The 25,975-nt window shown below is 46.0% G+C and overlaps 1 protein-coding gene across 50 annotated transcripts in view; it reads right to left on the bottom strand.

Moving 5' to 3' along the window:
* Positions 1–25,975, bottom strand: part of LRRFIP1 (LRR binding FLII interacting protein 1) — a 160,342-nt gene that overhangs the window by 47,593 nt on the left and 86,774 nt on the right. For 18 of the 50 annotated variants that reach the window (XM_043877565.1, XM_043877596.1, XM_043877577.1 and 15 more), the window contains exons 2-9: positions 24,398–24,484; positions 17,806–17,823; positions 13,664–13,711; positions 12,070–12,114; positions 11,416–11,466; positions 8,299–8,337; positions 4,494–4,553; positions 1,376–1,438 (exon numbers count right to left, since the gene is read on the bottom strand). In XM_043877565.1, the coding sequence (XP_043733500.1) occupies positions 1,376–1,438; positions 4,494–4,553; positions 8,299–8,337; positions 11,416–11,466; positions 12,070–12,114; positions 13,664–13,711; positions 17,806–17,823; positions 24,398–24,484 (411 nt within the window). The remainder of the gene's footprint in view (positions 1–1,375; positions 1,439–4,493; positions 4,554–8,298; positions 8,338–11,415; positions 11,467–12,069; positions 12,115–13,663; positions 13,712–17,805; positions 17,824–24,397; positions 24,485–25,975) is intronic. The other 32 variants (XM_043877599.1, XM_043877581.1, XM_043877556.1 and 29 more) reach the window with 8 other exon arrangements.

Genomic DNA, 25,975 nt, shown 5'->3' with positions numbered 1-25,975 from the left:
CAGGTCTCCCTCATTGCAGGCACATTCTTTACCATTTGAGCCACCAGGGAAGCCCCTTATATGAGTAAACCTTTTATTTATTTTTGGACAGCTCTACTTTCAACCTTGATACTTTGGATGTGGGCTATTTCAGCTGAATTTAAAGGAGTCAGATATATGCTGAACTTTGGTGACTAAATCACATCCGAGTATTAGATTTCTTTCATTGTCTTCTATGTTAGAGAAAGTATTTAAGCTTGGAAAATGTGGAGGAAGTTAAGTTTTCTGAATGACAAAGTGCTCTTTTCCGCAGCAAAATCTTCCCCTGAATTAAGAAAATGCCCCCTATACACAAAAAATTAATGGTGTCAAACCCCACCAGTCCTTGGGTATTGACAGTTGATCCTGTACTCAGTCGGAATTCACCTCCTCGGGGAAGGAGGGGATGGATATTCATCATTACAGGGGGCTGGGGGGCAGCAGTGGGGGACTGGGAAGTGGGCAAGCTGACGGGGTGATGGAGGAGCTGGAACCCCTGCCTCCCTCACAGCAGGAGCAGAAAGTGGGAAGGGGCTGAGGACAGGGGTGAGGACCACAGTTAGAATACTGTGGCTCTGCCAGGTTAGTTTCTATTTATTTTTCCCCTCCCCATGTATTCTTCAAGAGTCAGTTGATATCCTTGTGTTATGACACTTCCTGGCAAAATTAGTTTCTGCTCCAGTGTATCCCATACAGGGATCTGTCCTCTGTTCTAGAAGTAAATGTTTCCAGAGGACCTAACGCGCCTGCCTGTCTCTGTGATTGTCCCACTTAAACTAGTCCCCTAATGTTTGCTGAGTGAATACAAGCCTTACCCAGGCTAAACGAGCCTTATTCATTAGGGCTCTTCAATAATTGAGAAATATGTGCTTATCAAGGTTGATTGTGTTCTTAAAGTATGGGAAGGAATGCTCCTGTGTAGACATTTGGATTGGATTTTCATTTCAAGTCTAGTCTGCTCCTGTAAAATTACCCCATGTGTGCATTTACCCTGCAAGGTCAGTCTGCTTTCAGGAACTCTCAAGGAAAGAATTTCAAGGCTTTCTTCTTTTTTTCCCCTTTGATTAATTCTAACTACTAAATGTGCACCTATTTCCTTTCGCTGTACCTCGCCTGACACAACAATGTGTATTCCAACATTCAAATCTGAAATCAAACGCAACGTGGTGGGGTAAATCTGAATTAAAGATATCATGTTAGTTACTGCTCCTAAATGGACCTTAACAGTTATGCAAATGAAACTTCATAGAACAGACATTAAAAGAGAAAGAGAGCTGAGTTTACACATACAAGAGCACACGCTACAAAACCTGCAACTTCTGAAGTGAGGATGGGAAAGATTTAAGGGGAAACCAACCAAGGTGTCCTCTCTGGATGATGACAAAGTGGAGAATCGGCTATCACCGCTGTAGCTGGAATTCTGAGCAGCAAAGAAGACAGTGTAAGTGATGAGCACTTTCTCACTCCCCGCAAAGCACCACCGGTCCCGGTTAAAAGGCGACTATGCGATCACACAGCTAGACTGGTGTTAGTACTCCAGGACTGGCAGGCAGCTAGAGAACGGACGTGCTCCACGACAGCAGAAACCCTTAACCATTAGGGGCCTAAGCTTTGTTCTACATTCCAGTGTTTATGTCTCAGTGATGTCGTGTGATGATTTAACTATTACCATTATGGTTTCACTATTTATATTTAAATGTACCTGTTTATTATTATTTGTAACTACTAACTAAATCTCATGGTGGACCGTCTATAACCTCTTAGTCTAAACTTCCCATACTATTGGGTTGGCCAAAAAGTTCATTTGGGTTTTTCTGTCAGATGCTACGAACTTTTTGGCCAACCCAATGCACTTCTTCGTCAGTAACTGACACTCCACTTATTGCAGTTTTCACTCTCTGCTCAGCTCAGCACATCTGAGGGCTACAGCTCAGCTCTAAAATTCCAGGGAGGCGAGTGGAGCCTGAGGGAAGCGGCACCCTCTTGCAGCTGAGAACCAGCCACAGAAGGCTGGGCCCTGCCGTTCCCCTGTGGGGTCTCAACACACACTTTATAAAGAGAAGATCCCACCAAGACTGTGGCTGGGGAGGTGGTGTGTGTGAAGGTTACAATGCACGCACGCAGGCTTGACTACTTCAGTCATGTCAGACTCTTGGCGACCCCACAGACTGCAGCTCCTCTGTCCATGGGATTCTCCAGGCAAGAATGCTGGAGTGGGGTGCCGTGCCTTCCTCCAGGGGACCTTCCCGACCCAGGGATCGAACGCAGGTCTCTTACATCTCCTGCGTGGCAGGTGGGTTCTTTACCACTAGTGCCACCTGGGAAGCCCAAGATGCTGCTTTAGATGTAGGCTATTTGGTACTTGGGTCATTCTATTTCCTGATTATTTATTAAATCGATTTTATATCCAATTTTGCTCTGCAGTGAACAGTTTGATGGTCAAGTTCTTTTCTATTTAATTTCTAGAGGCATTACTTAATCATGAAAGCACAAGGCGCACCTTTATTGTTTCAATATAAAAATCAAAGATTAAAATGTGTGGATATATATATAGTATAGAGCTTGATGCCACCTGTGCGTCACAAACATGCTGCCAACTACACATTTAGGACGCTCCAGAGAAGACTGTGATACTGGGCAGAAGTTGGACTAAGAAACTTCTAAAGTAACTTCCAGCTCTAAACTATGAAGCTTTGTGATCAACATAGTGGAATAACGCCTCTAGGGTGGTAAGTTGCTAACTAGTCATTTTAACCCCAACAAGCAGTCAGGGCCTTCAGAGTTCCTGTCCTGTGATGTCCGCACCAGACAGCCTGCAGGGACGCTGAGCACAGGAAGCAAAACTGTCAACATCCCACGAAAACAGAATGGCTGCAACCTGCTTCTGTCCCTTGAGTGCTGTATCACCTAAAAGGAAAACAGAGCTCAAGACAGTCCAAGGCTGTCAGTGCACAAAGCAACATAAACAGGAAGACAGAGCCTTTAAAGTGGGAGGATCCTTTAGCTTGGAATGAGAAAGACTCAGATCAGACAGAAGTGTATGCAATCCTTAATAGGGACGAGGCAGTAAAACCTGATCAGCTAGTTTCAGAAAGCTAAGAGAGTGCTGAGTTACCCTTTGGAACCTGAAAATATGATTTTAAAAAGTACATATAATATTTCTTAATAAAATATAACTAAGATAAATGAAAAGAAATACTATTTTACACAACTAGTAAAATTTATTGTTGTTAATTCACTTTAGTCGTGTCTGACTCTTTGTGACCCTACAGACCACAGCCCACCAGGCTCCTCTGTACATAGGATTCTCCAGGCAAGAATACTGACGTGGGTTGCCATGCCCTCCTCCAGGGGGTCTTCCTGACCCAGGGATTGAACCAGAGTTTCTTGGGTCTCCTGTATTGGCAGGTGGGTTCTTTACCACTAGTGTCACCTGGGAAGCCCAAAAAGTCCCTTGGACTGCAAGGAGATCCAACCAGTCCATCCTAAAGGAGACCAATCCTGAGTGTTCATCAGAAGGACTGATGTTGAAGCTAAAACTCCAATACTTTGGTCACCTGATGTGAAGAGCTGACTCATTTGAAAAGACCCTGATGCTGGGAAAGATTGAAGGCAGGAGGCGAAGGGGATGACAGAGGATGAGATGGTTGGATGGCATCAACGACTCAATGGACATGGGTTTGAGTAAACTCCGGGAGTTGGTGATGGACAGGGAGGCCTGGCGTGCTGCAGTCCATGGGGTCTCAAAGAGTCGGACACGACTGAGTGACTGAACTGAACTGAACAAGAAAATAAATGAAGTCAATAAAAACAGGAAGATTTTAAATAATCTAATGTATAAGAGATGTGCAGCAGGTGAGGAAAACTAAATTCAAATGTGCCCAGTTTAACCACCTGAAATCCCCAATGACCTCCTTGACAAATCCTAAGACCTCCCCCACTTCTTTCTACCTGCTCTGCTCTTGGTTCCCTTCTTCTCTCTCTCCACGTACAGCCTTTCTCTGCTTCTCTCCTGCTTCCCACCCCAGAGCTGTGAGCACTGCAAGCTTCAGTGTTTAGCAAAACACAGGCTCTAGTACATGTGTCTTTGAAGTTACAAAGGATCAATGTGGAGAATTGTGAAAATGTCGAATTTAAGTGTATTCGAGAGCTGAATATATTCATATGCACATTATACACATATACCCAGGGCAATAAAATAAAGAGAGAGCTAACATTTAATCGACCTTTTAGAACCTAAGAGATTCCTTTCAACATTGATCTCTTAAACTAACATTTAAGAGATGTTAGAAGACAAACAGTCTAAGACCGGTAATCAGTTGCAAAACATTAGCTTTCATTCTGTCATGCGCACACACACAAAAAGGGAACTAGTATAACACAGCAAAGAACCAAAGAAGCTATTAGCAGTCTTTTAAAAAAAGCTTTGCAGCAACCTGTTTGAGTCTTGTGTCATGCACGTTTACTATACGAACCCTGCCCGATCTTCTACTCAGGGACTGTGATCCATATAAGTCTCCATCATACCCATTTGTCTGTGTCAAGGAAGAAAAGGAGAGACGCTGACATCAGTACACAAAGGAAGAGACAGGGACAGATTGGCAAGGAAGAATTAGCCAGGTGCAGACTGAGTTTTTGGAGTGGAGCGGATGGGCACGCCCAGCAGAGCCCGTGTCCCAGCAGGCTCCCCACCAGCTCCACGCTTCTGAGCAGCTCCTCTGCAACTCAGGAGAAGCCAGCCCTGTTCGGGAGTCAGAGCTGTCCTCTTAGGGTCAGTGGAGATGACAAGGCACTCACTCAGGGATGGGAAGCAATGCCACATCTTTGTGGACCGAGGCGCACCGGAGGGACGCACTCGCGTTCCAGTTTTGTGGGGCTACTGCGGGGATCCCAGCCTTCGAGAAGCCGGAATGCCAGCCAAGCCGGCTGACGCCTCCGTCTGAGTCAACTAGTTTTCAGCTCTCGCTTTGGCATGACACCCTTAAAACTGTGGCTCATTATGAAGCTGTGCTCAGAAACCTCCAAGAGAGTGGTCTACTCAATTCGTAATTAAATGCAAACGTTCATCATGGAAAAACTAATCTATATTAGGCTTTCATTCATCCAGTCTTCCTACTTTTTCAAAGTGAAATCTGAGGACGTGTTTCATAATTTGTTCTCCAGAAAAAAAAGAGAGAATGATTAAGAGTGTGTCTGTCTCCCTGTCCTCCCAAGGCCTAGTCAAGGTTTGCTCGGGATTCTATAGCTGCTCTCATCCACCTATAAGGATGCCTGCTTCTTCAAGATGAGAGCCGTCAGGTGTCAGGGGCACAGCCAGCTCTCGAGTCGGAAAAAGGAGGCGCAACGGCGAAAACCGGAAGGAGATGCCGGGGGGCACACGTGAGTCCAGACTCCAAGAAGCAGCTCTGTCACGTGACCTTAAGCAAGTTACTTCATCCACTGGAACTTCCACCGCTTTGGCTGTGAAAATGTGTGGTGTAATAAATACTCTACAAGGCCCTTGTGAGGATTAAGTCTGATTAAAGTGAGTGCCTAGATCATGGCTGATGGGTGAGTCCCAGCACACAGGGAGGACCAGGGCATGTCTCCCTGTTGGAAGGGTGCAGGTAGGCAGACATTCTACGCAGCTGTGATGGGAGGACCAGGGCATGCCTCCCTGTTGGAAGGGTGCGGGTAGGCAGACATTCTACGCAGCTGTGCTGTTGATGAACATCAATACATGGATTTCCAGATATTATAAATCCAGGTTCAGGAAACCTTAACTATAAAACTATGTATTTACTTGTGTTACAACTCAAAAGCAAGTCAATACGAGGTTTCCAAATGAAAAGGAGTATGTAGAAATCCTTCAAAAGTAAAATTTAAAACCATGAGTACATTAAAACATTTCTGAAATAAATCTGATAATAAAAAATCTTTAGAGGTTGGCAGACATTTTATTCAGTCTACCTTCCTTTTTTTCTCTTGACTGATGAGATTATTTGAAATAATCTTAAATGTCAAGGACTTTACATTGCAGATCTCAATCTTATTCCTTTGATATCTGTTTAGAAACTAGATTCTGGGAAAAAATTAATATAATATTGAAGGCTAACATCAATAAATTTTAGGTGACTTTTACTTTAGTAATAAATAAGGAAGAAAAAGTATTGCATACATAAATCCTCTGGCTGTCCATTATTGCTTACAACATACATACTGCTTTAGATGAATTTTTCCTTTCCTCTTCTCTCTCTCCAATTTAGCCTGCAGCATGAAGCAGAGGGCGGGTGGGGCCTGGGAGGGCAAAGGCACTCCTTCAGTTGCCCCTGTCTATTCTGGCCTTCCATGAAAATGCGGGAAAAACCCTTCTTTTGAAGGCTTTGTGGAATATCCACACTTCTCTGTTGTAATGAAATTCTGTCACAGAGAATGTATTCCTACAACATATCCTTAACCCAGAGATCTCACTGACAGCATCTCTAGGGTGAGAATCTCTCTGACGTTCTTAGCGAACACACCAACTTTCTCTTCTTGGGTAGTTTTTCTGTGTTGAATTCAGGTCAGTGGAACCATTTTTAGTGGCATAAGAGGATAATAAGGAGAGTTGAAAATTAACTATCACGACATTAGAACAAAAAGCCCAAAGGAGGCATATCACCTTCATCAGGTCTCTGATGTTCACCTAGCTTTGCTTTATAGAATTTTTTTTCAGCACTCTTCACTGCACAGACCCCCTGCATCCTGGTCACCCCTAAGACATCGGAATCCCCAGAGGCCTGGGAATATGCATCTTAACAAGCTCTCCAGGTGAATCTTTCATACAGTAACACTGAGAAGCACTGCTCTTAAGAGACAACAGAGGAAAGAGACATTTACCAACCAGCATTTTCTGGAAAAGGATGAGCAAGACACAAAAAGAGATGCCCCATCAAAACCAATGAATCTAGTGGTAACTCCTAATTAGTCATCTAATAACATGCAGTGCTATTCCACACATGACCATGCAAAAGGCAACAGTTATTAGATAGGTTTTTTTAAAAAAATTAACGTATGTGTGTTTATGTGCTCATTCATGCTTGACTCTTTGTGATCACATGGACTGTAGCCCGCCAGGCTCCTGTGTCCATGGGATTTCCCAGGCAAAGAATATTGGAGTGGGTAGCCAGTCCCTTCTCCTGGGGATCTTTCCAACCCAAGGATTGAACCAGGGTCGCCTGCATTCCAGGCGGGTTCTTGACCATCTGTTTCTACTAACTCAGAAGACAGGGCACCTTCAAGGGCACCAGAGATGGGAAACAAAAAAAGAAAGGCAAAATAAAAAAAAAAAAAAAAAGAAAGGCAAAATAAAAGCTCTGAAGGGCACTCAACGCACTCAACTGAGTTTTGAAGCGTAGAACAGCAGCCCCACGGGGCGGCTCTGGGGACAAACATCTGTGCAGATGAGCTGTGCTGTGCCCTGTTAATTATCATCTTAAGGGTAAACATGTATTTTAAAAACGGGAGTTTGCTGAATAATTTTTCAGCACAATGGAATGAATGAAGCACAAAATCTTCCTGGAAAAAATCCTTCAAGCAGAGAAGTGTATGATCCGATATAATTTCAGTGCTGAGTCATTTTAATGCTGAGTGTGATTAATGCTGGTGAGATTACATTTTTCTACCTTGGAGTGTAATTTAAATTTATAAGTTTAAAGAACGCATAAGCTGCAGAAACTCTTCTAGACAGATGTCAGAAGGGAAATGCTGAATTTAAAGGCTTCGTTTTTGTTACTGAATTTGGGGTCTTTCTCAAAGAGCACTTTCTGGCCAAAGAGCCATCTGGGACATTTAATTTGAAAGGATACAGATTAGGAAATAATAGATTTTTTCATTAGATAAAATGACTTTAAATTTAATCTGTTACAGGAAATGTAGAGGCTTGGGAATTCTTGATCTTATTTGAGTTTCCTAGGAGACCCCGTCTCTTCCATCTGGTGCCCAAGGCTGCTACCCCAGAGCCTGGCAAACAGTGGTGCTTGCAGGCTGCCCGGTGAGGGAGACGGTCAAATACCCACACCGGGACTGCGGACAGGCAGAGGGTCAGAGCTGCAGGGAGGCTCCGGGAAGGACAGCTGTGGGCACACCTGTGGCGGTGTCTGCCCACTGGCCTCAGTCTCCAGGAAAGGGCTGGAGGGGGGCATGTGTGTCTCTTCGCACAAAGATGAACTCGGCTTTTTAGACAAACACCCGCAATATTAGTGGACACACCACAGGTTATTGTCTGCCAGGCAACACTATTAGGATCAGAGCACATCTCACCCAGGCGTAGGGACCCCCGTACTCCAAGTCAGGCTGCGACTGTCGGAGGAAGGATGGAAGAGAAAAACAACAGAAGAGAGTTGCCCAAAATCAGGTAAAAAGCTACGTACAATATAACAGAAACATAAAACAAAGCAAGCAATCTTGAAAATCTTAAAATTAATTTTCTTCATGACTTGTAGGAGCTCATCTGAGTTACAAACGCAATTATGATAGCATGGCAGCTACCATAAAAGCCATTAACGTTAAATAAAACTTCCATGGCAGATGTTGCTATAATTCGTGAAATCTGAAGCATGCTGAACAATCCTCTTTCCTCCCCTACCTAGTGCATTCCATTTACATTAGACAGAAGGTCCATAGATGCATCACTATCAATTTTTAAATAAAGAAAACTTAGATTTATGATATCTAAATCTAGATTTTCTGAGGCTGTCCATACAAACACTAGAAAAAAATTTCTTCCATTTTTAAGGGCTTATCATCACTGGGAATGGAATGAAGATGGCCTGTGTTTTGAGAAAATCAGGAGATAAAAGATATGGTTTTTGAACTTTGCAAACTATAAAGATTTTCAAATATTAAAATATGTAAAATAGCAGAAATTGGTCCTACCCAGAGATGGACTGAGATGAACTGCCCTCAGGGGGCAGTGGGGAGCCTTGCTCACCCACCAACCTGGAGAGACCAGAGCTTCTGGGCCCCTGAGGGGCTTGAGAGGTGATGTTGTCACAAGCCTTGGCCCTGAGTGGCCTCCTCAATTGCTCTGGGCTTTTTCTATACTGATAAAAATTAGAAGGTTTGACTCTTATTCCCAGGATCCAGGTTCTCAAGGTCTGCGGTTTTTATCTTTAAAATCTTTAAGCTATTCCTTTAGATCAAGAGCATCATGGGAAAGCGTCAAGGAACACACCCCCCGGCTAACGACAAACACCACCCACCACCAACTTTCCACTTTCTCCCCTCTCTTACTCAGCGTCCTCACTGTGGAGGTCCTCTAAAATTTTATATCCTAAAACAAACACACTTGATATCTTGGCAGAGAAAGGTGTCCAGCATAAAAACTTAGCTCATTTCTGGTTAAAATCCTTAAAAATGAAATAAATGCTGTAAACAGTCAAACAGTAACTAATAATACAACAGTTTTAAGGGGGTCAGGAAACCCTCTGAGAATCTTAGTGGACTGATTATTTTCCCAGAAAAATGCAAGTACATAAAAAATCTTGAATACAAGTTCAAGGAGTATCACAGATGGAAAATGCTGTTTTGATAGATTTGGGCCCCCAAATAATCAGGTTTTGCTCTATTTCCATCAAAAGCTCCCTTGTGGACCTCCTCATGGTGTGGAGGCTAACGGTCATGTGAGTCCTGCGCTCACATGATCACCCCCCTCCTCCTTGAAAAAGTATCCTCTTCACTTGGTTTTAAGGACCTGATCTTCTCCTGGGTCTGCTCAACAGCTCTAATTTCTGTCCCTTGTCTACAGATTCTATAAACTGAGTTTTGCGCTGATACTGTTTGGGTTACATGAATCGTACTTCCTCTTGCATGAATCATGTCACAGCACAGAGGAGGAATTTATAAGTAGGTGGCTAAGGAGAAGGTTTCAAATAGAAAGGAAGCTCTTTGACTTCACCTTTAAACTGTAACTTTCTGGCAAGATCACCATGTATCTGCTTTTGGCACTTTAAGGACAATGACCACTGCTTATACCAGAGCAACAATGTACAGCCGTCCTTCAGTATCTGTTGGGGGGTCGGTTCCAGGACCCGCCCCCCCAGACGCCAGAATCTGCACATGCTCCAGTTCCTAATTCAAAATTGCCTAGTTTTTGCATATAACCCATGGACACCCTCCTGTATACATTCAGTCATCTCTAGAGTCCCTACAACACCGAATACAATGTAAATGCTATGTTGTCGTTCAGACACAAAGTCACAAAGTCATGTCTGACTCTGCTATGTGAATAGTTGTAATTACAATGTCAAATGCTATGTAAATAGTTACCAGTGCAGCAAATTCAAGCTTTGCGTTTTTGTAACTTTCTGGAAATTTTTCTCCGTGGCTATTTTTAATCTGTGGTTGGCTGGGTCATGCAGAACTTGGGGATAAGAAAAGCTAACTGTTATCACCTTTGTAGTTTTCTGTTACAAACAGCCAAATTAAACACACATTTAGTGCAAATATAAGAAGGTTAGGCGTGATATCACAACTTAGTCATCACAGTGATTAAAAGGCAGCCTTCTGCTCCTTACAGTCCTTCAGTAAAATGAGAGGCTGTGTTGAGACTGAATTATTACCAGGGAGATGCAGCTTTAACCCGGTGGCAAATGGCACTGACTCCTTGTTGGAGCAAATTCCAGGAGATGGTGAAGGACAGGGAAGCCTGGTGTGCTGCAGACCATGGGTTTGCAGAGTCAGGCACGAATGAGTGACTGAACAGCAAATGATACTGACATGCTGAGTTTAACTGGTTGAGTTAAAGAACCAATAAGTCAAACACATTTTCTCTACTTAACTTCCCAAAGCACACCATGTTTTCAAGTATAATTAAGATTTTTGGAATGTTTAAGGAAGGATGTGTGTTTGTGTTTATCAACCATCAGGCTGTCCATGATGAGATTTCATTACAGTTGATGAAAGGCAAGGCTGCTGAAGGCCCCATGCTGGATAAATTCAATGTGCTCCGACTTTCCACCAGGCAGCACACAGCAGCTTTCAAGGAGCCATGCAAAGCCTCACTGCATAACAGTTACTTTAACTTGTAGTTACTTCACTGAGATTCCAACTGGATGGGAGCCTGCACTTTCATAAGGACAGAATGTGTCTTCTGCTCCTCTCATCATACTAGCAATGAGACGACCTAATCTAAATGGGGCAGTTTGGCAATGCGGACCCAGCATGAAAAAACGATGACTTCCACTTTTGGGAGAAAGACACAACGAAAATGCTTATGCACGTCAATCAACTCTCTGCATCACAAAGAAACATCCCGTTGTTGGATAGATTTTAAATAAGCATCTTGACAATGAAGGAGGACTTTGAACACACGGGTGGGAGGGCAAGGACCACGGACGCAGACTGTACCATGCAAACCCAGCCATCCCGGTTACTGACCCTCAGACTTCCGCGGCTACCCACTGACATGCGCTCATCTTCATCAGACGCCTAGTGAAAGAAAAGTGAAAACAACCATGAGGAGATACAGTAACAAACATGACATGCCCAGCTCTCAGAGGAAAGCGGCCGACCTGACACACGGCCGGGGGCAGATCAGACCCCTCCGAGAACCTGGGTGTTCACCAAAAGGGCTCTGTTTGTACACATTATCACAGGACTGTTTCTGGATAACACGGCTTTACATTAACTTCATTAAAGTGGTGGTGTTCACTTTGCTGGTTATGTACAATTATATAGCTTAATGCACATGACTGCAAATTATTTACGGGTATTCAACGGGAAAGAAAGCACTAAAACTGTAATGAACATATTAATACTCATTAAAACACTCATAAATACTGAGGAAATTTTCAAAGTCTCCTCTCACCAAAGTCAAGTCAAAATGCTAAAAGCTGAGTTTACAGTCTTTGTATAGGTAATCGTATCAGTGTTAATTTCTTAGATACAGATATAGACACAGATCTGTAGACAGATATATATACTTATAGACAGGTGGGCGGATAGAGAGATAATGAATGTTATTCCAGCCACTAGGACGGCCAAGCAGACTTCAGTCGAAACGCCGAGGGAACGAAGGAAGACAGTACTAACCGACGCGTTTCTTCTGGATCTGTGCGAGTAGCGCTCACTGTCTTCCTACCAAAGCAATGAGGAGACAGCACAAAAAGGTTAGAGGCGGACAGGAGAAGCCTTAAGACAGTCCAACTGCGTCTCAATACAGTGTTTCTGATATAAATGTCACACAAATATTTACTTTGCTTAAAGGCTTCAATTAAACCACTGGGGGAAGATGTTTTCTTCTAAAGCGGGTGGGGGTGGAGGGAGGAACTTAAGCACACAAATCATTGGGATGTTTCATTCTGGCTTTAAAAACAAGCATGTGTTCGGTGAAAAGCAGGCTCTTACTTTCTTTTTTTTTCTAATCGAATCTGGTGCATTTAAATCAACCTACTTCTGACATTCAAAACCTACTCACTTCTGTTCAGGAATCAGAGAAGAAACCATTTCTGTAAGAGATCCAACATGGATGCCACCCTATCTACTACATTTTGTGTATCCTAAGATGCTTCATTTTGCATTTGGACTTCTCTGAAGTCGGGGCATATCTTATAATCAAAGCTGCTCACAATTATAATTAGCATTTTCCTTCTCAGCGGTATATAAAACATGACACATCTTTTAACTGTGTCTTAAGATTTGGTAAATTTATACCTAAGCCATATAAGCTTAAAATGATGGTTTACACATAACAGAGATTGAAGTTAATTGTTTAAATAGAGGAATTGTGTGCTCTTTATATTTCAACAACTGTTTTATACTATACACAGATCTCTAAGATGTAGGTAATTTTCTGTTTCCTTAGATCATCTTCTGTATAAGGGACATTTAATAGGACAGCTGCATACTGGCCTGGTTCTCAAATGGTGGAAGGATGTGATGATGTCTGTGAGGCCAGCAAGCATGGTGACAAGGACAGGAGAGGTGGGGGCACTCGGGGGTGAACTGATGACCAGCGGACGGCTCTCAGAACCCACCCCGCTTCCAGAGTCTCCCACTGTGGAGCAACATCTCTGCCTGAGAGGCTTGTAACGACATATCGTGAGGGGCGGGCCAGCTCTTAATTGACCAAGGAAGGACAAGTTGTGCCAGGAAACAGGGTGAGAAGGTAAAGGCATTTTCTCCCCCATGAACCGTGGTTTCTCAGGGACAGTGCACAAGGTGAGCAGGGCCCAGCAGTGAAGGATAAAGGTCGGAAGGAGAGTGGCGGGGCAGCTGACTGCAATCGGGAGTGGAGGCCACACAGCGCGTCCTCTGGGTTCCGGCTAAAGCTGGCTAGACGGGACGGTCACGGGAAGGTTCTCACGCTGGGGCGGGGGGGGGGGGTGCTCTGGCCCAGCCTGAGTGTCCCCAGTGGGGATCCTGCTGAGAGGAAATGGGGGAGGTGGCGGGGCTGGAGATCCCCCCACGCTAGCCTGGAGGCCCCAGGAGCCAGCCGCCTCGCCGGGACCATTTCTAAGCAGCCTGCACGGGGGCTGTAAACAAGCAGACCAGATGCAAACATCCCCGGAAGGCAGCCTCTCAGTATTAAATTAGGGGGCAGCCGGGATCTAGCTATGCAATTACACTGTGGGAGAATGAAATCACAAACCGTTCCAAGCTTTGAAAAATCATATTTGAGGCCTACCATCCACTGCTCGATGTCGCCCCATTTTGTATCCAGCCCATAGTATTTCTGTAGACAGAAGGGAAAGAAGATGAGGCAAGAAGTGACACACGGTCTGCGTAGGACACTGTTCCAACATGCATTTCCCAAGCTGCTGCCCAAGCCCCAGGGTCAAGGGAACATGCTGAGGCAAAGCGGGGAAGAACAGGGGGGGCTCTGCGGGAGGCTGCAGACCCCCCCATGCCACCTGTGAGCCCGGGAAGATGACCCTCCCCACCCAGGCAAGACAGGCCAGGACAAAGCATTGCTGGGGCGAGGGGGAGGCCTCTGCAGAGACCAGGAATTTAAACAGCCCGGCAGTATGTCAAGCCCCGCTGTCAAGCTGGTTGTGCCTTCAGAGAAAATGTACTGCAGCAATAAAACACTGTGTGTGTGCGTGTGCGTGTGTGTGTGTGTGTGTGTGCATATGCGTGTGCGTGCACGTGTGTGCATGTGCGTGTGTGCATGTGCGCATTCATGTGCGTGTGCGTGTGCGCACGTGCGCTCAGTGGCTCAGTCGTGTCTGACTCCTTTCAACCCCTGTTTAAGAGAAGCCAAAAAAAAAAAAAAAGAGAGAGAAGCCAAACTGGAGAGCCATTTCTGTGTTGCTACAACAGGGATGAGAAAACCAAAGGAAAGGGGCAGAAACGATGTCCTGACCCCTAGATTTCTGATACACTTGCTCCAGCCATCTGATATCTATGCTAAATTTAGGCCCTTGAGAATTTCTGGGCTGTGGACGTCTTTATAATGTGCCACTGATGGCAAGATGGCCATGCAGCCTGCTGAAGAAGAGGTCTTGGTACAGGGGGAGAAAGAAAAAAGTCTGGCTTTTTCTTTAGCCAACATCTCCATGCTTTCACCTTGCCTGTCTAAACTGCAACTGCCAAGTCAGAATTACAAAAGCAGACGCAGGATGGCTACTGTCATCACCAAAATACAGCAATTCCTAATTTAGGTGGGAACCCCGGTGGAGTCTTAAATAAAGGGGCTTTGCTCCTCTCCTCACTTTTCCCTCCATTTCCAATAAGAAAACCAAGAAACCACCATCTAAACCTCCGTATCATATAACACAGATATGATTTTCCTTTTGCATACGAAAAACTTAAAATCAGAGGGAGAAAACTGCATGTGAGAAGTGCACGACAACACTTGAAATTGTTTTACAATGACCCAAACAGGCTGCCGCTGTTATATTTGGTTTAGTTTCTGTTTATTTTGAAAGTCGGCCAGATTTAAAACATACGGCTTTTCAACGGTCTCGCCCCTTTCTCTTAGAAATGGTGGTAAGTAGAAAATCTGAAGAAGAAAATTAGGAGAGAACTTACCAGTGCTTTAAAAATTCAACCAATATAGAACCTGAGCAGCTAAAGCACATGAGCCAAACACTTTTCTGTAAGTTCCTTACCTTAGACTATAAATTGAGAAAGGAAATAAAAGTAAATATTTCCCACAGTCATGTCTGAACATCAGTGTAAGTTAAACACAACAGCTTAAAGCTATTTTGCATTCAATTCACGCTAGCCCCACTTTCACTGTCAAACTCCAGGTATAAAAAGTTCGACGCCATCAACCTTCCTTTATCTCATGCCTTGATTACAAAGATAGAAAATGTGGCTTTTAAAAAGGAATGGCCTAAAAAAAAAAAAAAAAAAAGGAATGGCCTATAGAAACAGACAAAAAGTAAATTCCAAAAGAAGTCTGTGTTATCTGTTTTTCTGTCTTTTCCTTTTTGGCCAATTCTATACCTATATCAAATACTGCATTCTACCTGTTGCTCTTTTTAGGACAAAAATAAGAACCAGTATTTGAAACCTTTCAGTGAGTTCACAGGTGGCCTTATAAATAGCTGCGGTAACTCTAGCTACGTTTCCAAGCCATCCGTGGGGAGAGGACAGCCCTGGAAAAGCGCGGTTAAGGAGTCATCCTGGTGTTAGTAGCAGGGGCAGGACAGCAAACTCTAGAAAGTGCACAACACTGCACACGCAGGCTGTGTGCGGAGATGGTGAGCCATGCAGAGGGGAGCGAAAGCCAGACGGGTGCACAAGAGCTTGACTTTCAGAAACAGCTTTGATTCAACACAAGAGAAACTGTGATACAGACAGCCGCCGGGCGGGCACCGAACCTTCCTGCCTCCTTCTCCTGCGTCCCGGGTCTCAGCGCCGAGGAGACTTCCCTTCCCGCGGACACATCTTTCTTACAACAATGGACATCTGCTTTCCCGTGGAGGGCTCCCTGAGATCCCTTTAGTTGTACTGGGCGTGCGCGCTGCGCTAAGTCGCTCAGTGGTATCCCACGCTGTGTGACCCCATGGACTGTAGCCCACCAGGCTCCTCCGCCCATGGGATTCTCCAGGCAAGAATACTGGAGTGGGTTGCCGTGCCCTCCTCCAGGGGATCTTCCCGACCCAGGGATCCAACCCAGGTCTCTTACATCTCCTGCATTGGCGGGTGGGTTCTTTACCACTAAGGGCCACCTGGGAAGACTGTACTGTGTGTACACATGACCACTCTGACAAGATTCTAACGGCGTATCCCTGGAAGTGAGGAGGAGATATTCTTGATCCAGCATCAGATAGGAATGAGTCAAGGGGACACGACCAGAGAGGAGTCCCTGTCTAGGTCTTAGCTGACTCTGTCCTATTCCGTCGGTTACGGTGACAGTTCCCAGCCTTGCCTTTCACCTGTGAAATTCTGACCTGGATTCTCTATGTGTGGTTTGGAACTCTAACCTCAGTATACACTTCCAAGTGGACTCTGCAAAAACTAACAAAGTTCAAATAGATCCTGGCACCTTCTTAACTGGTCTCTTGACACTTTGGGGGATAATATTTATGCAGACTGAGGGGATCCGGGGGTGGGGGGGGGAGGCAATTTGGAACTACAGCTGGTAAAGGAATCCAGAAACAATTTTATTTTATTGTTTTCAAAATTAACACTGAACTCAATGTTCTTATAAAGTGCTGGGTGGCTCCCAGAGGGCTAGTGAAGGCTGAGGAGACATGTGCAGAAGGAAATGGGAGATGTTACTCATTTTGTTTGTCTGGTGTACACTTCTTTGAACTCTAAATCTTGGTGAATGGGCATTTTCATTGAAGAATACCAAATGGAAATTTGGGGAATTGCTATTTGAGGCAATTCAGACTCTCCAGAGAAGGTCATGATTCTAAAGAAGTCAGAAGTGGCTCCGGGTTGGCGTCTAACCAGAGAGCAGCACCCAGGGCCGGAGCCTCTGGAACTTTAAATGCACTGAAGTACGGTGTTTAAAGGGCTTGCGTTTTCTAACCCATGAGATTAGGTCACCTTGTTTTGATTTTCTTAGTTGCTCTCAAGGACAAATATAACTCTTCTTTATCTATAAGCTAAATATGTTTGTAAACAAGAAACTATTCCAATTCATTTATGGGAAAGACTTCCTGTCAACACTTTTCTATAAATCCTCAGGGAACCGTTCACGCCTTCCTTCATTATTGTTGGATCAGGAGTCAGTGACTTAGTTGTTTTTATTTTCTGTATCGGGACAGCTCAGTGCATTTATTTCTAAACCTCAGCTGCCTTTACAAAATACCCTTAGGAAACAGAGAAGCATGTTAGCACTCTGAATATTAGGGATGGAAGGCAGGTTGTTTTAAACTACTGGGTTTTATTGTTATATCATCATTTTCTTTTTTTACTCAGTTTTAAATCAGTATGTAATAATCTCAATGTATGATAATATGTACTGAAATTTTCAACACTTACTATTAATAATAAAATTACATGCAAGGATACTCTTTGTTTTCAAACGTCTGATTCTAAACGGTTTTCCAAACTCTGAAGTGTGATTTTATTTTGTCTTAGAGTTAATTTTTTTCTTAAAGAAACAATTTTCCAATTTCTTGAGAAAAATGGAGATAGAAAAAGCATTCAGTACACAGAAATGTGTGCTGATGGCTGCTTTTTGTGGGGGCTAACATGAACACCTAAGCATTCGTGCTCAAACCAATTCACTAATATGACAGTAAAAGAAGCAGTAAGCACTTTAAGGAGTTCTCAATCAAAGGCATTATTTCTGAAAGGTGACCAGGTCCTTGGCAAGGGAAAAAGAGTACATGCAAATCAGAAAATAAATAAGGAAGAGCCTACCTTTTGAACCTGATAGATCTTCAGAGAAGGGCAAAAGAAATCGGGAAAGAAATACAAAATCCAATTACAGAAGTAGAAAAATCAGAAAGAAAGGTTCTATAAGGACCTAGAAATATGAATCAAAGCCATATTGAAACAAAGCAAAAACTGGTAATATGGGAATGAAAAAATGCTCTTGTAGTCTCACTGAAATAATCAGTAGTTTCATAACAGATCTTACATTCTATTTTAGATATGTTGATGAAATATAGGCACGTCCACACAAGTCTATGATAATCCTGTTATTAGTCTAATGCAAAATTTTGTGTTAACTAATACCATCAATGGGAAAAAGAACTTCATCCCCAATATAAAATTTCTTTTCCCATGATCAAAATTTAGCAAAAAAAAGTACAGAAATTTAACTGGAAAGTCAGCTGGTCAAATTCACAAAGAGTTAAGAAAATTTCTTTCATGTTCTGATTCATGCAGATACAAATCAGGAAAACTTCAGCCAAACAGATTGGATCACAAGGATATAACTGAAACATAATTTTTTTTTTAAACAAATTTTGAAACGCTTATTATCATACCGGGACATACTAGTTTGCTCTAGAGGCTTCTCCTAATTTTGCAGTAATCCCTAGGTAAGACTGAGATGCCTATTCCATCACTCATTCATTCATTTATTCATTCATCCAACAAAACTTCTGCTGAGGCATGGTCCAAGGCACTGCTACACCTATAAGACTTCAGACTCCATGCTTCTAGTCCTACACAGGTGAGCAGAGATCAACATATCCAACACCCCTACTACATTAAACGTGATGTCTCCAACAGAAATGTTGATCAGGTCAGTAACAAGAGACACACCCTGGTCATCATACCACGATTTTTTTCCCCATTCGTTAAAGGCTCTCAGACAGAGTTAAAAATTTCCTAAACAACATCTGCATATTCTCCCTAATAAATCCATTAAGAAGGAGCTCATAGTCCTCTGAGACAGCCCCAAAGCACAGTCATGCAGTCGGTTCTCAGCATCCGCAGGGGTGAAGAGACCCTCCGAACCATTCAGTTGCAAGGCTGGGGCTGCCTGCACCACCTGGATGGATCGGCAGCCTGCTCCCAGCCCCCGTGTCCTCCGGGTCTGCTGGGTCTTGAAGACAGATCCGCACTCCTCCGGCACCGGCGGCGGGGCGGGGCCACGGCTCAGCTCTCCCCTGTGTGCATTCTCCATGCCAGCCTTGGAGGCGCCCAGGCACCAGTGTGGCTTCAGCTACCACCCACCTCCGACACCCTCCAGTGGTGTCGTCAGCTTCCTGCTCTCAGGAGCCTCCAGGGACCTCACTGCTCTCCAGGCGTTCACAGGCTCTGTCTGCCTGCTGCCAAGCCCACCCCCGTGTCACGGAAGGCCTTGGCCCTGCTCAGAAGCAGCGGTAGGGTGGCTGTCCACCAGAAGGAAAGAGGGGTCATGTTTCTCAACTTTTATACCGCAATACCAATGCGGCAGGTTAAACATGGGTCTTCCAAAGCATATTCATTTCCACTTCATCAACAACTTAAAATGCCAGTGCACCGGGCTATCAGATTGTGTAACACAGATTGTGGGGCTGGATCTAATTATAGCCAGGTCCAGAGACGTGATATGCGAAGGGGAGACCCAGGAGTATGCCTGCATGCCATCCTCCCTCCTGAAAGCACGGCCCCAAACCTGAAAGCCGTCTGCCTCCTCTCTCCAGATGCGCACACTTGTGGGCACATGCATGGGCACACCTGTGCACAACCCCCCAGCCCTGGACTTGGGTCACGTTAAGAATCAGCCAGACCAACAGCTGCTGTCCGTGTCTCTCTAACACTCGGGCGGACACCACGGCCTGTTCTGTGTTCCTAAGACTTGCCCCAAATCAGCACCAAGGAAAAAAAACTGGTTTCTCAAGGTGCGCTTCCGCTTGTGAACTGCTGAGGATTATGTGGGTGTTTGCACTCCCACGCCACGTGAGCGCCAGCGTGCGCCCTGCCAGTGTTAATCCCGAGGTCAACACACTGGCGAGGCCCTTTGTTTTCACCGGTGATGACACGCCTGCTTTGGAGGCAGAGGGTGAAGATTACAGGCTCTGCAGCTTTTTCGGTTCTAGCTTTGAATCTTGGCTCGGCCACCTTCTCAGCTTCTGTCTAATTAACTGTCTAATTAAGGCCTGCTTTCCTCACCTGTCAATAAAACCCGGAGAGACCCTGTTCCAGATGGTGAGGGCACCCAGGCCCAGCACTACCACATGCCGGGGAGCTCCGGGAGGTCCCTGCCGACCCCCTGCGCCACTCCAGTCCGCTTTGACTATTAATACACATCCATGTGTTTTATCTTAAACCTTCCAAATCCCTTAGTTGAGGAAGCAGACAGAAACGGTCCATGGCAATGCTCTGCTGCCCCAAGGACGCTGGATTTATGTGAGCGAAGCTGTCCTTGGTGTGAGTGAGTGCTCGTGGGCTCATAGGTCGATACAAAGCTCGGGCCGAGCCAAGGCCCCCTGTCCACCCTCCAGCCTCCGCCATCCGTCTCTCTGCCCACAAAGCCTTCTTGCCCGTCCTGTCTTTCTCCACCGGCAGCTTCTCTGCTCGGTGTCTACATTCGCTGTGCTGACCGGAGTTAGTTTCTCTGCTTCCTCCCTGACACATACAGGGCCCCCCACTCAGGGTGTCTTTCTGCACCCAGATAATTCGCAGTGTGGGGCGGGGTCGCCAGGCACGTGGTCTGACCCCGCGTTCAGTAGAGAAGGCACCCTCGCAGTCCCCCTGCCTGTCCCCGAGCTCAGGGCAGGGAGAAGGGTCCCCAGAGGAGCCCCACACAGGGCTCGTTGAAAAAGGTGACCTTTACCAAAGGTACCTTCCAGGCAGTGAAGGACGCTTTCCTCCGGGTCCTCACACTCAGACCCACACGCCCTGGAAACCTGTTCCCACATCTGAAAGTGTCCCTGAGGGGCTGAATGCTAAGAATTCCCCAGCCAGCACACTGCTTTCGTGAAAGATGTTCTCTGGAACCTGAATCACAACAAAACAGTTTCACCCTGTGACCACGTACATGTCTCTACTGTAAGAATACAGAGTTTCAGTACAAACTGCTACATAAAGAATGGATAAACTAGGTCCTACTATATACCATAGGGAACTATAATCAGATCCTGTGATAAATCACTATGGGAAAAAAAGACAAAAAAGAATATAAAGGTAAAACCGAATCACTTTGCCATACAGCAGAAATTAATACAATGTTATAAATCAACTATACCTCAATAAAATTAAAAAAAAACTTTTTTGAAATTCTAACGGCATCTATTAACCAACGGCACTTGTGTGTCTGACCAAGGGAGGCAAACTGTGGCGTTTTTTAATCAGATTTCCCAGGTTTTAATCAAATTCTCTCTGCAAAGCCTGAGGTCCGTAGCAGTCACCAGAGGCCCTAGGGCAGGCCACGCTGCACAGGGGCTGGGCCAGGTTGTTCAGGTCCTCGGGGCTCCTGGGTCCCGGGAGCGCGGTGGGCTGGGGGCAGGGCTGTGCCTGGCGGGGGTGCGGTGGGGGGAGACGCCACAAGGTCACTCCCCTGCTGACATGCAAAGCCCATTTGACGACACCGAGATCAAACGGCTCAGACTTGGTTTCCCATCTTTGGGTAGCAGCTGCAGTTATGCAGCTTGAGGTACTGGAACTGCAGGGCAGGAGTTCAGCAAGAGATCACTCTGCAGAATTAACGTGGAACAGAGGGGGACTTCCCTTGACTCAAAAGAGAAAGCGGTGCTTCGCTTTTAAAGGAGGCACTTCAAATAGCTTCTTACTTAGCTTAATTCCTCTTAACCTTTATTTTCTAAAACAAGAACTTTGTGAATAACACGCTGCTCATATGATCCAGTAGGGGCTGGCCCAAAAGTTCATTTGGGAGCGCCTGGGAAAACTGGGATGAACTTTCTGGCCAGCCTAATCTATATTTAATTCAATTCTGCCCATAATTAAGGATAGAATATATTGTAATTTGGAGGATAGATACATACACACATACTATGTAATTCACTTTCACCTTGATTTTGTATAAATTTTCCCTTTGTGCTCTTGGTGAGAGTAACTTTCTCTTATTTTGTGAGACAAATGGTAAAATGATTACTAACACCACCATGGAAACCAAAGTGAGTCCCCCTGACAGGTTCAAGGTCATCTGTCCCAAGCCCAGTGGCTCAGGGTGGAGGGGACAGCCACAGGCCACCGAAAATACTGACCACCAGCGGAGGAGGGTGCGGTGTGGACACTCAGTCAAAGGTGGAGAAAACAACACACTGTGGAAAACTCTTCTTACAGCCCTTCTAAGGCCTTGATATAAAAAGACTGGGGCTGGAGGAGAAGCAGGGCAAGCAGACAAACGAACAAGCTGCCGCTCCCGCTGGAGGCTGGGGAACGCAGCCCCCACCCCAGAAACTGATGAGGCCGCCGCACTAACCCCTGAACGTCCCTGCCCGTGGGCTTCCGAAGCACAGGGGAGGGGCTGCTGGTGTCCCACACTCGGGGTTTGCAAGTAGTTACTGTGTGAACAGCAATATTCTACACAGACATCACCAGGCAGTCTGAACAATCAGTCTGTCACTTAAAAGCTCTGACTCGGAACTGCCTGGGGGTCCAGCGGTTGGACTCAGCACTCTCACTGGTGGAGCCTGGGTTCACCCCTGGTGGGGGAACTGAGGCCCCATAAACTGTGCGGGGCGGCCGATAAGTAATAATAAACAAAATTAAATCTAAAATAAATAAATAAAATGCCTAACCTAGAAACCGGGGTGGCCTCCAACGAGTATGCTTTACGTCAGAGTCTAGTGCCGGCTCTTGGTGTCAGGGTGATTCCTAAAGCCCAGGTGACATGTCTCAGACAGAAGGTGACAAAGGCCCACGAAACCGTGAGGTCTCTGCCTTTTCTCCACCTCCCAGTCCAAACACTTCTCCCTGAAGCCTCTCCAGAAAATGCCTCTTTGAATGTCCTTTAACAGTTACTCTGGGTCAGGTCCAGTCCCCAGAGTTTGTTTACAGAGGAGTATGAGTCAGGCTCCCACCCTCACCCTTAACCGACCTCAGGGCAGGGGAGGGGCTGCAGGTGACCCAGTCTTAGGCAGTTTCAGCTAAAGTGCAGAGTTCAAATAACTAACTTGAGAATTCGGGAGGCTCTATTTCCAAATTTAAAATGGTAAATGTGATTCTAGGTGGGAGAGGCACTGAGAAAACATTAAACCCAAGCTTCTCTGAGTAAATTTTTAAAAAAGCCCCCCAAATTAAAATACTAAATTAATTTCTAGAGGCAAAGTATCATAAAAGCTAGAACTTACTTACAGTCGCATTTGTATTTCCAGCAAGGAGGGAGGACATGGTGATCTACGTTCAAATATTTGTTTAGTCTTTGTTTGCATGTAAACGCAGGACAAGTTATGCCCAAGAAAGGTGGCTGCTGCCCTACTGTGAGGTCACTTCCCAACACCCCTGCTGGCCTGGGGGGTGACCTTTCTCTCAGGGACATCACGCCTTCCTTGATGGCTTTCAGCTTTCCACCACTGGGACCCAGGTTTGACTCTCCTAACTAACCCCCGGGGCTGGAGTTTCTAGGAGCCTCCAACCCGTTCTCAGCCACTTGGAAGAGGTTTCCTCCTCAAGTTCAGACCTGGCCACGCCCCTCCCCTGAGTTCACACGGAAGGGGCTGAAGAGTGAGCGACTCACCCCCACGGGGAATGTGACCTTGGGAGCCTGGCAGAAACTGTGGTTTCACAAGAAGCTGGAAGTGCAGGGTTTTATCTGAAGCCTGACGAGTTTTAAAACACTGGTTCAACTTAGAAAATTTGGCTATGTGAACCAGAGACCAGACTCTGTATGAAAATCAGCCGTGAGAAGGCATCTGGCCCCCTCTCCAACACAAAGTTCAAATCTTCCCAACAGAGAGAGCCCTCCAGGGGCCCTGGCGTGGCTGCTCCCCAGACCCCCAGAGGCCAAGGCCCACAGGAGACAGTGGAGCCCTTGGAGAGGGACTCCTTCACCCACCGCGCGAGCCTCAAGGTCAGGGGAAAGCCCACCCCTCAAACTGGGAATGAGCGAGTCCCCATGCCGCCCACGTGGCTTCTGGCTCTGGCTCAAGGTGGTTAAAGAGAGGCAAACAGCATTAATGGGTGTGTAAACACAATGCTATCCACTTCCCAGAAGGGCCATTTATCCCCCTGGCTTTTTCATCCGGTGTTTATTCTATTCACTGTATACTTAACGGGGCTTCAGGTCTCATGAAACCTATTACAGAGTGTAAAAACCACAAGGGAAGTATGTTTAAACGGGACTGTTGGGATAGCCTCAAAAAATAATAATCCGTTCTTTCACGTTTTAATTCAGAGGATGGGAACTGTGGCTCCACAGTTGGAAGCAGCATCTCTTGGCTCCTTTCGGCCGGGAGGCTGGTCTGGGGCGATCCACACGGGCAAGTGCACTGTGCGGATCCGACAGGTCGAGTGTCCAGGATGCCGTGCCTGGCCTGACCCTAACCAGAGTCACAGGAGGGATAGGTGCCTGGAAGGGACCCTCCTGGGGGCCTGCCGGGCAGCCCGGCCTTACCTCCTTCTGCTGCCGCTCTAGCTCCTTCATCCTGATCTCTCGGGCCTCCGCGCGAGCTGCGCGCTTCGCCGCCAACCTGGCCTCCGCCTGCAACAGACCCGGAGATTGTGTTAGGACATGGACCAGTGGCTCCTTTCCAGGCTATGGTCAACCATGATGCTCTGGTTTGGAGGTTACCAAACACATAGTAACACAGACTCGTACGTGTTAGAAAGGGCCCAGGAATCACAGTATTTTGAGCAGTCAGGATTGCTCCCTCTGCTAAAGGCCAAGTGGGCTTCACGCGGGCTCATCACAGCAGGCTTATTGCGGTGGTCACGTTACCACACCCAGTTAACAAGCAAGAGACCCAGGGCACAAAGAGATCAACGCACCCAAGGTCACACAGCCCATTAAGTGGAAGGACTGGGCGGTCTGCATTCCTCTGGAGGGACGACAGATTAATGCAGGAACAGAAGCATCAGAGCTGGACAAGACCCCGGGGTCACTGGTTCAAGCGCTCCCTTCACAGAGCAGGGAGCAGATATCTGGAGAGGCTGCCAGACCCATCCAAGGTCACGGCGCCAGGACTCTGCCCCGGTTTCCCAGAACTCCAGTCCGGTCACCCCTCACTGTTCCCTGCTGCCCCCAGGCTCAGTACCCCCAGGCTCAGCACCAGAGCCTGGGCAAGCCTCACCTTCTCTCAAAGCATCTCAGGCCAGAGCTGAGTGGTTCCAGCTGTTTAGAAAGGTTACAATAAAACAAAACGCACCTCCATTTAACTACTTGTCAACTTGCAGCTGATTTGCCATATTCTATTTAAAAGCTTTCCAAAATGCTTGACCAAGACTAACCAGTGCCGTGGGACCTGGCACTTGAACCCCGTTTCCTGTTCTACAAATCTTGAGCTTATTCATTGCTGCAGGTGATAAAACCCGCCCAGTGAGCGAAATGGTGCAAAGGTGCCAGGATCCAGGTTTCCTGCTGTTAAAACAAATCCATTTTCCTTTCCACTTAAATTTTTATGGGAATTCACTTGTAATACTTCCAACAGTTCTGACCCAGCTTTCACTGCTCCTTAGCTCATCCTAAAATGAGGCCACTGAGACGGCCGGCATGCTTCTGGTGTGGTCACTGCGGCTGGCTAGCTGTGAGGTGGCCTGAGTCCTATTGTCCAATTTCTCCCTGAGGGCGGGGCACCCTGCACCCCAGGCTCCCATCAGGATGGTGGATCCTGACGTCAAGGATGCCCCTCACTTCCGCCCTGTAATTATACTGCATGTGTGTGTGTGTTAGGCGCTCAGTCATGTCCGACTCTCTGCGACCCCATGGACTGCAGCCCGCCAGGCTCCTCTGTCCATGGGATTCTCCAGGCAAGAATACTGGAGTGGACTGCCATTTCCTTCTCCACATTATATTGCATAGCACTACAAATTCATCTTCTTTCTAAATTCTAATCTAAGTTGAAAACTGACTTTCGTTGCCCTGCCACAGATTGGCTGGCTAATGTCTACAAGGAATTTATTCTATAACCTGCTTTGTTCATGTGGTTTCTTGATCAACCAACCCAAGCCTGAGTCCTTCAAATCAATGGTGTCA

This window comes from Cervus elaphus, chromosome 20, assembly GCF_910594005.1.
Source record: "Cervus elaphus chromosome 20, mCerEla1.1, whole genome shotgun sequence".
In the NCBI taxonomy this organism is placed as follows: Eukaryota; Metazoa; Chordata; class Mammalia; order Artiodactyla; family Cervidae; genus Cervus; species Cervus elaphus.
The sequence above is the reverse complement of the archived record's forward strand: the minus strand, read 5'-3'. Positions and strand labels throughout refer to the sequence as shown.